This window comes from Brienomyrus brachyistius, chromosome 5, assembly GCF_023856365.1.
Source record: "Brienomyrus brachyistius isolate T26 chromosome 5, BBRACH_0.4, whole genome shotgun sequence".
NCBI lineage: Eukaryota > Metazoa > Chordata > Actinopteri > Osteoglossiformes > Mormyridae > Brienomyrus > Brienomyrus brachyistius.
In genome coordinates this window covers 32,385,716-32,401,351 of record NC_064537.1, presented here as the reverse complement: position 1 = coordinate 32,401,351, position 15,636 = coordinate 32,385,716, and the positions used below count along the sequence as shown (strand labels likewise).

Below are 15,636 nucleotides of genomic sequence, written 5' to 3'. Positions count from 1 at the left end.
TTGGGGAGTAAAAACAGTATGATCACAGGCCACAAGCCAGTCAGAGTGCCCAACCCTTACGACGAACGAGAAAGCATCGGAACTGCACCTTAGAGCAATGGAAGGAGATAACCTGCTCCCATGATTCTCATTTTCTACTGCATCATGTGGACGTCCAAGAACATGTCGAGCATCGGTGGGATGTGGTGGACTGAGAAGTCGATCCACGTCTACATAACCTCCACGTACCATGTGTTGTGCCACATGATAATCGCAATTATTCGCCATTTGTACCACAGTAGCCCTTATGTTGGTATGCGCTACATATATCCCTCATTCACATCTGACATTGCTGAGTCTTAGCCACCCAACACCCCGTTCACCATAGCTGACCGTAAGGGCTCCACAAGTCTTGCGTGAGCTGTCTGACAATAATGATTTGGTCCTTCTCAAACTCACTCAGATCTTTATCTCTGCACATTTACTTTGCATTCAGCATGTCAAGCAGGAGTACCAAACGTTAGCTTACCTTCCAATATATCCCAGACTTTTACAGGCACCCTTTTCAGGAGATGGTAAACATTATTTGCGTCAAATGGGTATAGTCATGACATTGTGGGGATCATTTTTTTCATGTGTGTGTCTGGCAGCCTGTGGCACGGGAAATATTACAAACGTAAAATAAAGATTCATAAAAAGTGTGAAAATAATGTAACAGCGGAAAATATGTATGTATTTTGTGTGCATTTGTGCCGATATAAGGAACTACCGTGCATTTTAACCTTCTTTCTGCCCTCAGTACATTTGTGTAAGTAACCGTACATGAAGTACGAATTGGCATACAAAGGTTAAAATGCACAATGATATCGCTGCGAATGCACATAGAATACGTACGCATTCACACTGTGAATCGAGTGCCTATCGCTTTTAAAGGTGAATGCGTACTTGCAAATTAATGCCCTGGGGTCCATTAAGAAACTGAGGTGGAAAAGAGCTTGGATATTTCAGCAAGATAACAATCCAAAAAGTACGTACAGGCTTTGGAATGGCCTTTGCAATCCCTAAATTTGAATATGCTTGCAAAATCTGTGGGGAGATATCAGAGTGGAAGCAAGAAGACAAAATATTTCTCAGCTGTAAAAGTTTTTGGAAATGGTGATTTCTTCCTTCTTTCTTTTTACTAAGTAGCAACTGACAACGCCTACTCAAAGCGCTTTACATTTCATGCCTCACATTCACCCATCCACACACTCATTCACACACCGGTGGCGGAGGCTGCCATGCAAGGTGCCAACCTGCTCACCGGGAGCAATTTGGGGTTCAGTGTCTTGCTCAAGGACACTTTGATGGGGTCAGGAGGAACCAGGGCTCGAACCTGCAACCCTCCAGTTCCGAATGAAAGCACTACCTCCTGTGCCACCATCTTCCCCAATGAACGTCATGTTCATTGTTTTTCAATCTTCATTCTTTTCAGTCAGGAATTACATAAAACATTGAATCAAGCACTTTGAATTTGGGTGGCCAGGACAAAATCAATGTATTAAAAACCATGTACCTATAGTGATACATGTACTAATTTAATCAAGGTTGTACATACGGGCAGCACAGTTGCTCACTGGGTAGCAAACCTACTGTCTAGGGTGTTCCTAGTCTGAATCCCGTGCTGCCTGGGATAGGCTGCAGACCTCCCATGACCCTATACAAACAGCTAGAGGACAGACTGATGGGTTGATGAGTTGACGGATAAATCACAGTCAACTCCACAGGTGAGTCATATTAAACTGAATACAATTAACAGTATGGGAGTTCAAATGGTGACATGACTAAACATGACAGCAAAATGACAGGTGCATTAGTCACAAATGAAACATTGGGAGGAACAGTTTCAAAACATTGCAACTTGTGCCAACAAACAGCATTGGCAAAGTCAACGCTGGTAGACACTTAACAGGATGGTTGCTAAACATGACACAAAGCACAGCCACAAAAATAACCCAAAGTGATATCTTGTGTTAACCTGGCGCGTATCCCAGGTAGCATATAGCATTAAACTTGTGCGTAATATTGTCAGATGAGCTGGTCATGCAAACACTCATCTATCCTGATTTTCTCATATTGGAGTGTGATAATGTCCCCTTAAACACTGCTAAACAAATTAGAATGAAACAACTTCCATCACCAACTGTAATGGGAAGTTGTGGAGTGAAAAGTGCTAAACAAATTTCTGCTTCCTTTATCCTGAAAAAACCTGGAATATCCCACTACACGAAGTTCAAGACATGTATGACTGCTTATATACTTTGTTGGTTACTTGATATTTGTATATTATTTGGTGTTCGCATAATTTTGTCAACCCCTTGAGTTTCCTAAAGTAATTTTTAAACTGTATATGGTCATCAATGACTGGACTGAAAATTCACATTAGCAATGTCCGTGGCACTGATGCAGAAACTAGATATTTCTTCCAGTCTTTCATGCAGCCTTGCAATAAAGTATTGCCTCGTTATCCACAGTCTGCGATTCACACAACAGCCAATCAAGTGACAGCTTTGTATTATTTCACATCACTATGAATAACTTATAAATACTATGAATATGTATGGATGCATTGCTATTTTACTGGATTCTTGCAAAATGCTGTTTTGCTGAAATGAATTGCTACTTAAATGGCTGCAAACAAATGCAATATTAGCAGGTCTGAAGATTGGTGGCACAGAGTAAATCTTGCATATGATCCAACGTCACCCAAGGCAGTTTGCTGAGCGACAAGGAATCAAAGTAAAATGCTGCACTTATTGTGATGTCCCTGAGCAGATAACCCATGTCAGGGGGACACTTTGAGCTACTTTGGGTTTTACGAACTACTTTAAAACTGAAAGGCTCCTGTGCTTGGCTACATAGTTCAGTTCCTCTTGCTCTTTTACTTGTTTCCTTGATTGAAAAACTCATCCAGCTGTTTCACATTAACATTAGTGGCACATGTGATTATTGGAGACTGACCAATCAGCACATAGCAAGAACTCAGTGCTTACGTGAACTTTAGACCCTGTTACCTAATATAGTAGTTTACAAATCCTGTCCTAGCTTCCTCCCCGACATGGATTATATGGTCACCCTACCTGATTTGAACCATCAAGGTTTAGCTTGTGTCTTGATTTGTATTTGATATAGTATCCACTGCCTTTTCACTTTGTTGGAACAGTTGTTAGTCCTTAACATTCTTCAAAGGGAGTTTATACATTGACAAATCCCTTTGAAAACTTTGTTGTGTAAAAACAAAGGTACAGTAATGGAAACGCAAACCTTTATCTGTTCAGGAGTATCCAGTAAAAAGAAAGACCTGCCATTGTTAATGGGAAGACCAAAGGAGTTATAGCACAAAGAGTAACTGCTCCCCTAGGAACCTTCCTTCAGCTACGCTATGATGAACATTTGAACCTGACAGGAATTCTCAATGAGGTCCTATCCCTCAGAAATTAGTTCTCTTGACTCGCATGACTGTATGCTTACCCACACCATCATACCTGGTTCACAGCCTCATCTCATTAGTCCTACCCAAAACCAGGGCATAAAAGGAAGTCTCACAAAAAGTCACCCCTTGATCAATTCTGGCAAATCAAATGTCTTGGACCCACATCCTCTATAATCTGATTGGCTATCTCACTGAACCAATCTTTCTGCCCTCAGTACATTTGTGTAAGTAAAACTCCGAGCTCTGTTTATGCAGCAGTCTCCATGGATACCCAGAGATAACAGTTGTCTCTTTTATACTCTACACTGAACGGTGCACCTTGATACGGCAATGATAAATACTCTGATAAACAAAAGAGGTGACAGGTCCACTTCATGAAAATAAAAGCTCGACATATATCTTACAAAGTCCAGGCTGCAGATGTAACTGGCCATCCATCCATTTTCCAAACCGCGTATCCTACTGGGTCGCGGGGGGTCAGGAGCCTATCCCAGAAGCAATGGGCACGAGGTAAGGAACAACCCAGGATGGGGGCCAGCCCATCACAGGGCGCACTCACATGCCATTCACTCACACATGCAATCCTACGGGCAATTTAGCAACTCCGATCAGCCTCAGCATGTTTTTGGACTGTGGGGGGGAAACCGGAGTACCCGGAGGAAACCCAACAACGACATGGGGAGAACATGCAAACTCCACACACACACACACACGTGACCCAGGCGGAGACTCAAACCCGGGTCCCAGAGGTGTGAGGCAACAGTGCTAACCACTGCACCACCATGCCGCCCCCGTAACTGGCCAATACATGTAAATTATTTCATTTTCATTTTGTTTATAATGGCACAAGTTTCTATTACATTACTTTTCCTATATCATAACATCTTTTACATTTAACTTAAGGAAATTTCGCTTGCATATACTGAAAGAGAATTTGAAAGGAACCAAAAAAAAACAATTTTTGGGTTTTTTGTGTGGGACTCGTAACTTGGTATATGCAAAGTTAACCAGAGAAAAGCGTGTTGAGGCTTGAAAGAATGATGCAGCGAAGCTGTAGTGTGGGAGGCGAGGTTATAATTGAACATCTATGGTATTTATAACACGACAGCGACTTTTGAGCTGGTTTTTTGTTCCACTGAATGGATCAAACGACTAGATTATATAAATTGCAAGATTCAAATACAGCTTTTACATTTTGTTCAACCAGATTTGTTAAAACAGACCTTTATTGCTTAAAATGTGACAATGAAATAGCTAAAGGACTTATTGATGGACATAAGGAAGTGTTATGGATACCGTCCATTGCATTGGAAATTAAAATACATACTAACAACAATGCACCTGCAATTTAAGGCAGGTAGGGAAACACAGCACATGCCGCTATAATGCATATAATATTCAACAACTATGGTTTAAGAATTTGTAAATATAAATATGTCACTTAAAACAGGGGGGCACAGAGGTGCAGTGGTTAGCACTGTTGCTTCCCACCTGTGGGACCAGGGGCTTCAGTCTCTGCTCCGGCTGTGTGTGTGGGGGGGGGGGTTTGTTCCCTACGGGTTTCATGGGGTTTCCCCCCCACAGTCCAAAGACATGCTAAGGCAGAGGTTTTCAACTGCAGTCCTTAAAAGTTTATGCCCGAGGTCAAAGGGAAATGTACACCCTCTGAACAAAACGTTGAAACAACCAAAAGTCTGTTTTGGAAATAATCCTGATGGGGGCTGTAATACTTTTTCCTAGAATTCTGCACAAAGTGTCAAACCACTAGTTTCAAATATGCTATTCTGCATTGCCGTTCAATTTACGAATGCAAATACTACCTGTCATTTAGAATTGAATGACCATGCAATTCTAATTTCCCATTTTAAGCATCAACATTAAACCAGAAACATTCCAAAGTGACCACAGCTGTAACAGCATGAAAGGAAACCACTAACCAGGGTTATGAGGGGGCGTGTATCCCAGGTAGCATATAGCAAAAGGCTGGGGAACACCCTGAACAGGATGCCAGTCCACCACAGAGCAAATACAGGCTCAGTCTATGGGCAATTCACAGATACCAATTAGCTAAGCTACATGTCTCTGAGCAGCAATACTAAATTTGCACAACATCCAGACTCCACGTGCAGGACAGAACCAGCAACCCTGGAGGTATGAGCTAACAATGCTGCCCGGCGATATCATACCGATATTATATCACGCATGAGTAAAAACCACCAGGGCTTCAGGTGATGGGCAAAAACATTTGGCCTGACGCCAGCTTTTCTGCACCATACAAACATTTATTCATGCAAACAATTTGGTAAGCAGTTTAGTAGTACAGCTAAAATATTGAGGCCCAATGCCCAAGAGTCAGCAATCAGTATAAATTCGGCATATCCTGGTTTAAAAAAAATGTCGGATTTTAAACTGCAAAAAGTACCACCACACCACTAACGTCTTTTTACCTTGCTTATCCTTGCTTCACCGCCATTTCAGTGCATATCACACTGAAGGATACCAAACCATAGTATAACAGACCGCAATCACGCGGTGTGCTCCACCTATGAAACTTAAACAAAAATGCCAAGTTCATACATATCACTAACTTTTGAGCATCACAAAACGCATCTCATTAATATTTTTGCCATACTACTAACCTGCTTACCAAATTACAGGAGCAAACAAGAGTCCGTATAGTACCGAAAACTGGCATCCGACCAAATATTTCACCCGTCATCTAAAGCAGTGTTTCCCAACCTTTTTTGAATTGTGTACCCCCTGAGAGATTTTCTCATACCACAAGTACCCCCTTTGTCAAATGTGTTGATGATTCAATAGTTTATGTCTTTTTTTGCTCTTTTCATTGATAAAAGCTGGGTTTGTTATTCATTAAGCAACACATCCCAGATAGATTTTCTTTCTATACCAAGGCACAGCTAATGGAATGGCTGATAATATTTACCCATCATCAGGGAAATTAAATATAAAAATTTTTTCCACGTACCCCCTGTAATGTGCTCGCGTACCACTAGGGGTACGCGTACCCCCGGTTGGGAATCACTGATCTAAAGCCCTGGTGATTATTGCACATGAACAATAATTATAATAACGACATGCTATCGCCCAACCCTACTGCCCACTGAGCCATCCATACAATTTCAGGTCATCTGAAATTTCATTTGAACTAATGCTCACCAGACCGAAAAGCACGAATGGTGTAATTCTTGTTCGAACTCTGTACTTATTTTAATGCACATTTTCATACAAGTCAGATTTTCTCAGTTGCCCATTGCAAGTAAAGCAATATTAATACTAATTGTTAAAACAGACTATTGTACAACTTTATTTGAACTAGGTGATGTGACAATAAAACACTGGCCAGCCAAAGAACCAAAATAATAAAAGCATAAAAAGTAAGCTAGGATACACCACTGAAATACCAAGCTACATGAAGCACACAAAATATCCATTTCCAGCCACAAACTGATGCATGTCCAGAAATCATGGAAGACCAGCTGATAAAATGCTGCCAAGGAGTGCGCGGTCTTTCAAGGCATTCTCCACATCCCTCTCTTCAATCTTTAGAGACACCTAGAAAGATGTTTTAAAGAAAACATCTCAATCTGCAACCAAGGCAGAGTCATGCAACGGTGCTACCCGCCGAGTCACACCGAAATGAACAAACATTCTCTTTCATATTTGCAATGTGCCTGGAAAATTAAAAGTTTTAAAAGATACTTGCCTGGATAATGATTTTCCCTATAAAATGTATAAAATTTCAGTGTCTATAAGTGCAGAGCATAAAGTATAAAACCCCAACACTACCATTTCAAAGTTTGTTCTTTTGCAGACAGTTTAAGGTGTGGTTTATTCTGCCATGGTTTACTAGCTATACATCAAACCACTAGGTGGCAGTAAAGACATGCATATGAACGGTGGGAAAAAATTAAAGGAACAAGCTAAGAATGAGGTCAGTGGACGCACCTTTGTGAGGCGTGCCTCTTTGGCCTTCCTGAGGGAGAAGATCCCTCTGCTCTCCAACAGACTGCACAGGGATAGACACTCACTTTGGCCGACACCCACCACTTGCTTTTCAGCACACAGACGACTATATGCCTCCTGAAGCTGGACAAGAGGGATGGAAACATTGCTTGTTAAAATAATTCATCTTAACTAAATACTCTACTGTACAACACCTTCTAGACCCTGTAATGGGCTCATATGGTTCAGTCATTCTGACTGGTCTACATAAAGGAATGCTTTACACCCTGCATTGTATATCACAATCCACTGGGATAGAAACATACGATGCATTGAACACCTCTCACCCCAGCTGATTGGATCCGAGTCATATGTAATCACATGTAACCAGCGACAAGGACTTCACCTTTCCAAGATGGACTTCACGGCTTTTCCCCTGGCGTATCAGCATCAGCAGACAGCAGACCAGCAGCTTTTGCTGGAGAGGGAAGCTCTCATCAGCCCCTCCTCCTGCAGCCATACGATCCCCGTAGACCTCGGACAGCACCTGCGCCACCTGGGGCACGCTCACTCGTAATTCTGCAGGCGAAGTTCAGAAGGACGCTCAGGACATGGAAGTATGAGTCAGACCACAGAAAGAGCCCAAGTTCCCGAATGTAAAAGTGCTCCAGTGGTGGTGTGAGGTGCGTGCTATTAGCTAAGGCGGCAAGATAATGGACGTTTTTCAAATATCCTAACGTGAACTTCTTGGGATACATATCGCTAAATCTACAGAGCAAAATAGGAGCTGAAAAACAGAACTTATCAAAAGCTGATGGTGTTACCACATGATGTCATACACAAAGCAGTGGCAACAACACTTGCTTTGCCTCAATACCATCTATGTGGAATGCAAAATATTTCTATACAGCCCAAGTCTCTTGTCCTACACCCACCACTGTTTAGTCAATGTGTTCTGGTGACCACTACTTCTCTGCTTTTCTCCTCCCGACCAACTTTCGTTAAATTTCTCAAAAGCATCCGAGTCAGACGGCAAAGACAAAAATGATTATGATCAACGTGGAGAGCGCAAGAAGAGCTCATGCAAAAGCAGGAGCGGTACAGTTTACGGTGGTGCAACATACCCTAGATAATCTTCAAAAAAAAGAACCATTAACACTAAGAACATAAAGAACCATGTTTTGTTTCCTATGACAGAGTGAAACGCTTTACTTCTACTAACAGATGATCACACTCTTCGGGAATACAGTGGTGTATTGAAATATAAAATTCGCCAAATGGCACATTTTACCACGGGAGGCTCTCCGGCTAATTTGGCTGCCGACATTTCAAAATATTGAAGAAACACTGCTTTTGAAAATACCAAAATTTGCGGTCCTTGAGATGTGACGACTGCATGCACATAACCTGACATAGCGGTATCACCATCACATGTCGTGCAGTATTAGCACTGGCAGCTCCTACCTCTCTGTTCAGACGACTGATTAGGCATGTTGGCCCTAGACTCCACCATCTCCACAGCCCTCCTACAAAGAAGCAGCACAATATAAAGTCACATATTAATATTTTCTTAGTCCAAGCGTCAGTCTCTGGGCCGACTGCAGTATCTGCACAAAAGTTTCAAAACAACGGGAAAGCAAGGCGCTGCAAATGTATTTCATGCTCTAAAAACAGGTTCATGGAAGTTTCTGGTTTAAGGTTCTTTAACAGAATTCATGCCCCATTATGTTGCAGGACACGAGACGTCATACAACTACTTACCTACAGATGTCTAACGCTTTTCGAGCATCTCCTGAAACTGCAGACACTTTTCTGGCACAAAACTGCACTGCGGCCGCGTCCAAGACAGCACTGCCTGGAACCTGACATGCACATATAGCTTTAATGACTTGCAAAATCAGCACACAGCAGCATGACGTCTTCAATTTGTTCCTTTCCCCTTAGTAATGCGACATTCTTTGGCTCTGGGCACTGCCAACAACATGGGAGCCAAAATACACAGCACCACAAAAATGTAGCTTAGTATAGTGCAAGGAAATCTCACAGAATAAAAGCACGACTTCGGCCGCAAAGTGTGGACACGAGCACAGCTGAGACAAGCCGACCAAACTCTGCTGAACATAAATGAGCAAAGAGCCAAATAGGACCTGCCAGGTGGCCCATAAACTGCACGGAATTTTAGCCAACATACAGAATCCTTACTTTTGAGAGCCTATCCTGAACTATAGCGGTCAGCTCCTGTCTGCTGTAAGGCGGGAAGTGAAGCAATTGGGGCCGACAGTTGGGTCGAGCCTGTAATCGGGGCAGGATGCGATCCGTCAGGTCCAGCGCATTGGCAATACCTGGAAAAGAAAAGGAAAAAAAACAAACACATACGCACATTTTGAGAAATGGATGTGGAGAAAATGTCCTTCTCTCAGTCGAGCCACAGAAGTTCCACAAACCAAATCTGCACTCCCACCAACGCAAGTATTGCCATGCAAGAAATAACTCCTTAGTGCTCACCAATGAGACAGAGGCGAGATCCAGGCAGGTGAGGCCACTCAAAGAGTGAATAAAGAACGTCCTGAGCTTTACTGTCCAGCTGATCCATCTCATCTAGGACCAGAAGTCTGAAGGAGAAGGACAGAGGCGTCTTAATACATTAAAGTCACAAACCAGAATGTTGGCATAAGCAGCGTAACTTACACTGTAGGGCCTGCTTTGGTTAGAAGCTTTTCGAGACATCGGTTATCCCCAGAAACCCCAAGCCGTTTGCACAGCAGGGGAAATATGGAGTGGGAAGTGCGCAGAGTCATGCAGTTGACGACTATTGTCTGCACAGCCCGAAGATCATTCTGAGAAATAAATCACACAATGTTAATAAACAACGCGTCCAAAAGAAATGCACAATCCAAAATATTCCTTTTCAACAAATTAATCATGCTTTTAGAATTTGTAAACGACACTATATGTTCTGTCACAACCATGACAACCTTATATTTGACACACTAAACAGTAGCAGTTTATATCCTACTCAACATTTGACCGAACTTGTCATTAAGTTTACAGATTCACTGTACGCAAAATATCATTATGTTGATGGCTAAGCAGCCAAACTTGCATGTGGCTTAGGATGCACTTTGTGCGATTCGTACAAGCACAGGTAGAGACAGGTACATTGTATTTATTTGGGTTCTGCGTATCCTTTCGTGCACCGAGAGCGAAACCTAAATTCCGAGCACTTGGTCAGCATTTTCCAGGCCCATCAGTGATATGATTACCGTCAGTCAAGGGATATAAACCAGCGACCTTCCGAACATTGACAAGGATTTCTAACTCACAGTGCTGCTGTCGCCCTTTTTTGTTAACCTAAGAGACTGTCTCACACTGCGCGGGGACAGGCTTGCACACGTTGTACAGATCGGCTTGATAAACAAAAGCAAACAGAGGTTTTAATACTTACTATAATAACCGGTTTAAATATCATTTAAACTCTTTTTACTGTCATCACAGAAGCTCCAGTCTCACCTCCATCTCTTCCAGCATACAGTTAAGGCAGGCTGTCTTGCCTGTGCCCGGTGCCCCAGAAACATAGAGGCTCGAAGGAAGTCCTCTCAACACCCGCTCCACCAAAAAGGAACGGATGGTTGCCCGCTCAGCTTCCCGGGAAAGCAAGCACTCCGGAACTGTTGTGTGAAGGGCCTGTTTCACACTCTGATAGAGAGACTCTGAAACAGGAAATTGTCACAAATTGTGTTATGTTCATACATGTATATAGTAGTGCTCTCGACTGCCCAAGAATTAGCCAGTTATGCAAAATGAACTGACCTTCTGAGGGAAATAGCCGGACGACGGGTGCACGCTTCCCAGGACAGGACCGGGTGCTGCCGGGAGTCTGTGAAGAACAATTTACGGGCGAGTGGGAGTTCAATGGCTCCTGCTCAGAACAGGTAGACTTGGGGGAAGCTGGGTCTTTGTGCTGAACAGAACACACTGGGCTGTTCTCATCAAAAGTCAGCTTGCGGGGTGAAGATGCTGGCAACCTTCGGCAGATCAATTTTGGAGGCGATCCCTTAAGTTGTGAGGGCAGGTTGCACCCATTTTCATCTCCTGAAACACAATAATATTACCATAACAGATTGCATGATATGAGGCTCTGAGGGGGGAAAAGGTAGGATGACTGCATGGTACTGCTGCGCAACTACTGAGGGTTCAGAGAAACCGGCACTGACCTGTGCGTTTCCGAGGACTAAGGGGCAAAACACCTTGTCTGGGGCTCCGTGGGGCACCTTTGTCGTTTCTCACAGTGGTAGACTTTGAGGAAGGCGACTGTTGCAAAGCACCATTGAGTTTTATGCTGCCAGGGTCAGGAGACTGAACCACGTTCTTCGGCGTGGAGTTCACCCTGGACGACTTCCTGCGGGGGAACTGCAGGGTGGGCTGACTCTGAGAACGAGTGCTGGGCATCTTTGTTTCTCTGAATCAACGAGAATTATGAAAAACGTTAAGTTTCACGCAGAACCCAACATGCAAAAAAGCTGAGGACAGATAGAGGTTCAGGACATTGTATTATGAAAACACATGGTGGGATCATAGAATAAAAGCAGTCAACTAATACTTAAATTAAGTCTCTAGACTACTTTTATACTGTAATGCAAAATATACTGAACTAGGCACTAAACTGGGGATGCGTTTTCATAAGTGTATCCTAATACAAGTTTAAAAGAGGTCAGAGAAATTGCTTTCTTAGCAATTAACATGACTAAATACTTCATTGATTAAGTGTCATGTATGAAAATGACAGTTGACATAAAAAAATATATTTCTGCTCCGATAGGCCTAATGCAAGTTAGAATGCATTCTACTGAAAACAAGAAATATAAATTATATTTATTGACCAGACCAGATCAGACAAACTCAAGACGGCAAGGGGCAGATCACGCCTGAAATGGCGAAACTACTTAGAAAGGTTACGTCGCAAAAATTACTATACGAGTATAGTTTTAAAATGAATGCCCAAATAAAGTGTTTAGTGATCGTTTTCTCACCGCAATAATACAAAATTTCATTCGTACCTTTAAAATGTTTAGCTACCGCGAAACACATTGCAAAATAGTTCGGACACCGATAAGTTGGCCTTTAGCGGATGTCCTAATTTCCAGTCGCAGACTTTAAATACAGAAACAGTCATATACAGCAACCTAGCATAGTTTGCCAGTTGTGAATTACGGTAGGCGTATAAAACTGTAATATTACCGAAGATATCGTTCATGAAGCGCATACCTACCTTTCGCAGCAGCAACAATGCACGACCACCAGCGTCGCCGACGAATGAAAGCAAAAGCCCTGCTGCAGAATTCGCGCGAAATCCACACAAAACACGTCACCGCCCAGCGCTGGCTTCTCATTGGTCGGACCGAATGATTTCATTGGCGGAAAATATCCCGTCGCGCCAATTTTTAATAACAGAATCAGAGTTGAAAACAGTAATACCACAAACAGCTTTAAAGAACAGATTAATCTGATACACCTCTTGTGGATAGACAACACTTCTTCAGAAACATAAGTTCTCTTTTATAAATCGGTAGGAATCGTGTTATGGCGCTTCGTTGACTTTACACAGCTGCCATTATGTTGCGGGACTTTGCGCGTTTCACTGACGCGAGATTTCAAGTGGTTTGTTGAGGTGGGATGAAATACGTAGTCAGTTTTGTCTACTTTGTATACTAGTTCTTAAAGCATGTATTGGGATACCACCTAATCATGTCAAGTAGAATATTTTGAGCTAGGACAAGATTTAAGAACTATCATTTCAATAGAAAACATGGATTTCGTTTAAGCGCCGAGCTCTTGCTGCGTACTGATTGGTCAATCTCCTGTATTCATGTACGCTTCACTAAAGTTAACGTGAAACAGATCAGTGAGTCTTTCAATCAAGGAAATATACCAGTTATAGCACAAGAACAGAACCACTTAGCCAAGCAGAGGAGCCTTTCTGTTTTGAAGTAGTTTTTTCCTTACATAGACTAGGTCAGGGGTCTCGAACTCCAGTCCTGGAGAGTTACTATCCAGTACGTTTTCTATCCTACCTGGCTTCTGATGAGCCACACCTGCTCTCATCAGAAGCCAGGTAGAATAGAAAATCTCCCCCACCCCCACCACCACAATTCAAGGGCCCTTGGCAGCCAGACGCCCTCCCCATAGGGTCAGGGGCCCTTGTAGGCAGAGGATCAAAGAATGTAGGCCCTCTAAAATAGACAAACGAAAATACATTGTTGATAAGCGTTACAAATTGTTTTGGGCTAGGGGCCTCATGGGCCCCCTGCACCCCAAGGGCCCCTGGGCAGCGGCCCCACTGGCCCTGTCCGTAATCCGTCCCTGCCTGGACCAAGTGGTAACCCTAAAAGTTACTCTTTTGAAAGAATATCATCAATCCTTGTTGGTCTTTGTGGTCTTATTGACTTAGGATGGAGAATGGAGGTTCTATTACAGTAATAAATGGGCATTTATTAATTCCACTTAAATCTGCTGTTCTGTACCTCTTTTCCACAGGTAAGTTAAACAATCATTTTGGCATGTAATGATTTACCGTTTATTCAGCACAGGGTGAACCAGGAGCCTGTCCCAGGAAGGCAGGTGGACACCCAGTGCATTACGGGCTTAACTGGTGTCATAAATTAAAACCCTGTTTAAAGATTTTGTAGTTATGAAGTTGACATATATATTTCAGGAATTGTTTTGGAAACTTTCATATAAGCGTGTCAGTTTAGGCTACTTTAAAAAATAATTTAAAATAGGAAACAATTAAGTTTATGAAGTAGAGGTGATTATCTTAAAGTGTCATGGTGGCAAAAGAGTTCACACTTCCAGGCTTTTTTTGTAGTGTGTGGATTATACTTATAGAAGAATTAATTCTAGTCACATAATATAAAAACGCCAAGATATATAGACATGGTGGAGGCTGTTTGTGCAGTTAGAAACTGATATATGTGAAAGTAGAACAATAAATCGACAGTCTTATTGATATTCTTCTTCATATAACCTAAAGATAAAAAAGCCGAAATTGAGGATTCAGAAATTGCCCAACTACCACATTATTTTCTCCCCGTCTTCCACCATCATTAAAATAGTTTCACCACACTATCACGTTCTTCTGATGACCTGCATATATCAACAGGAAAATTTATTTTCTGTGTTCTATCTGTACTGAACTATCAATTGAACGATATTACAAAAGCCAAACTACATTTGTTACTGAAAAAAAAGCATTAAAGATTATAACAGCTGGATATGCACAATTATGAATATTACCAGGTTTAATAATTAGATAATTAAAACTGACCAGAAAACATTTGTTCTGGCTGGTCATTTAAATTCCCATTTCATGATGAATTTCGATACAAAAGTTTGGTTGAAATAAACATTTGTGACAGGAAGGCACTGCAGTTTTTTTTTTATAAACAATCAGTTATGGTTGTAGAGATCCAAATCCTTAAATTAAACTTGGCATCAGTTGAAATGCATTTTTTCCACATTGTGTAAGAAAACTATAGAAGAACAAGCAAACAACCTGTAGACATACAAAATCAAATGCACCATGAATTATAATTATGCTTTACATTTATGTTAAGAATTATGATCTCATGCAAAGGCAAGCTTTCCTTTCCTGATGACACTATGCAAAAGGGAAACAGTTCCTGCCATTTCTGGCTGCCCCCCATAGGCAGCAGCCAGAATTACGCCCACACATATTTCCCCCCACATTATTTACCTACACACACACACACACAAAACAAGCATTGTTTGAGGTTTTATTTTATTTTAACAGGAAAAACATGGCTGACAGTCAAAGTGAAATGACCCCTGCAGAACAAATTGTAAGCACTGATAGAGTAAAAATAGACAGAGAGAGAGAGAGAAAAGGAAAAGAAAACCAGAATATCCCTCAATGTGAGTAAAAGCACTTCCTGTTAATACAGCCACAAAAGTTCATGGTAAAAGACACAGAGATGCAGAACAGAGACTTGGCTTAATTTGTCTCTGGCCTCCAATAAAACCCTCACCTCATTTGTTACCTACTTTTGTCATTTTGTTTCCTATATTACAAGCTTTATACAACAAAAATAGATCAAAAGCTATGATTACCTTAATTACCATATTTTGTGTAAATATACATATTATTTATTATGGTCTTTTTAATAGTTTAATTTTTAAAACAATTTTACTTGTACCGATGATCA

At 41.8% G+C, this 15,636-nt stretch overlaps 1 protein-coding gene across 2 annotated transcripts; it reads right to left on the bottom strand.

Annotated features, from left to right (window-relative positions):
* Window positions 1-1,122: 1,122 nt before the first annotated feature.
* On the bottom strand, window positions 1,123-13,495 carry cdc6 (cell division cycle 6 homolog (S. cerevisiae)). Of its 2 annotated transcripts, none has more exons than XM_049015120.1 (12): window positions 13,418-13,495; window positions 11,629-11,873; window positions 11,225-11,506; window positions 10,925-11,124; window positions 10,103-10,251; window positions 9,920-10,026; window positions 9,617-9,756; window positions 9,176-9,276; window positions 8,879-8,940; window positions 7,821-7,993; window positions 7,418-7,558; window positions 1,123-7,024 (listed from the first exon to the last, which is right to left on the bottom strand). In XM_049015120.1, the coding sequence occupies exons 2-12, from the start codon at window positions 11,861-11,863 to the stop codon at window positions 6,935-6,937; spliced, it is 1,680 nt and encodes a 559-aa protein (XP_048871077.1). In that variant the 5' UTR covers window positions 11,864-11,873; window positions 13,418-13,495; the 3' UTR covers window positions 1,123-6,934. The 2 variants fall into 2 exon arrangements, with proteins under 2 accessions (XP_048871077.1, XP_048871078.1); XM_049015121.1 differs by lacking the exon at window positions 13,418-13,495 and adding an exon at window positions 12,684-12,773.
* Window positions 13,496-15,636: the final 2,141 nt, after the last annotated feature.

Coding starts and splice junctions, on each gene's coding strand:
- cdc6 (XM_049015120.1), bottom strand. CDS start 11,863: ATGCCCAGCACTCGTTCTCAGAGTCAGCCCACCCTGCAGTTCCCCCGC. Junction 11,507..11,628: donor TAGTCCTCGGAAACGCACAG/GTCAGTGCCGGT, acceptor ATTGTGTTTCAG/GAGATGAAAATGGGTGCAAC. Junction 9,277..9,616: donor TTCAGGATAGGCTCTCAAAA/GTAAGGATTCTG, acceptor TGTGCATGTCAG/GTTCCAGGCAGTGCTGTCTT.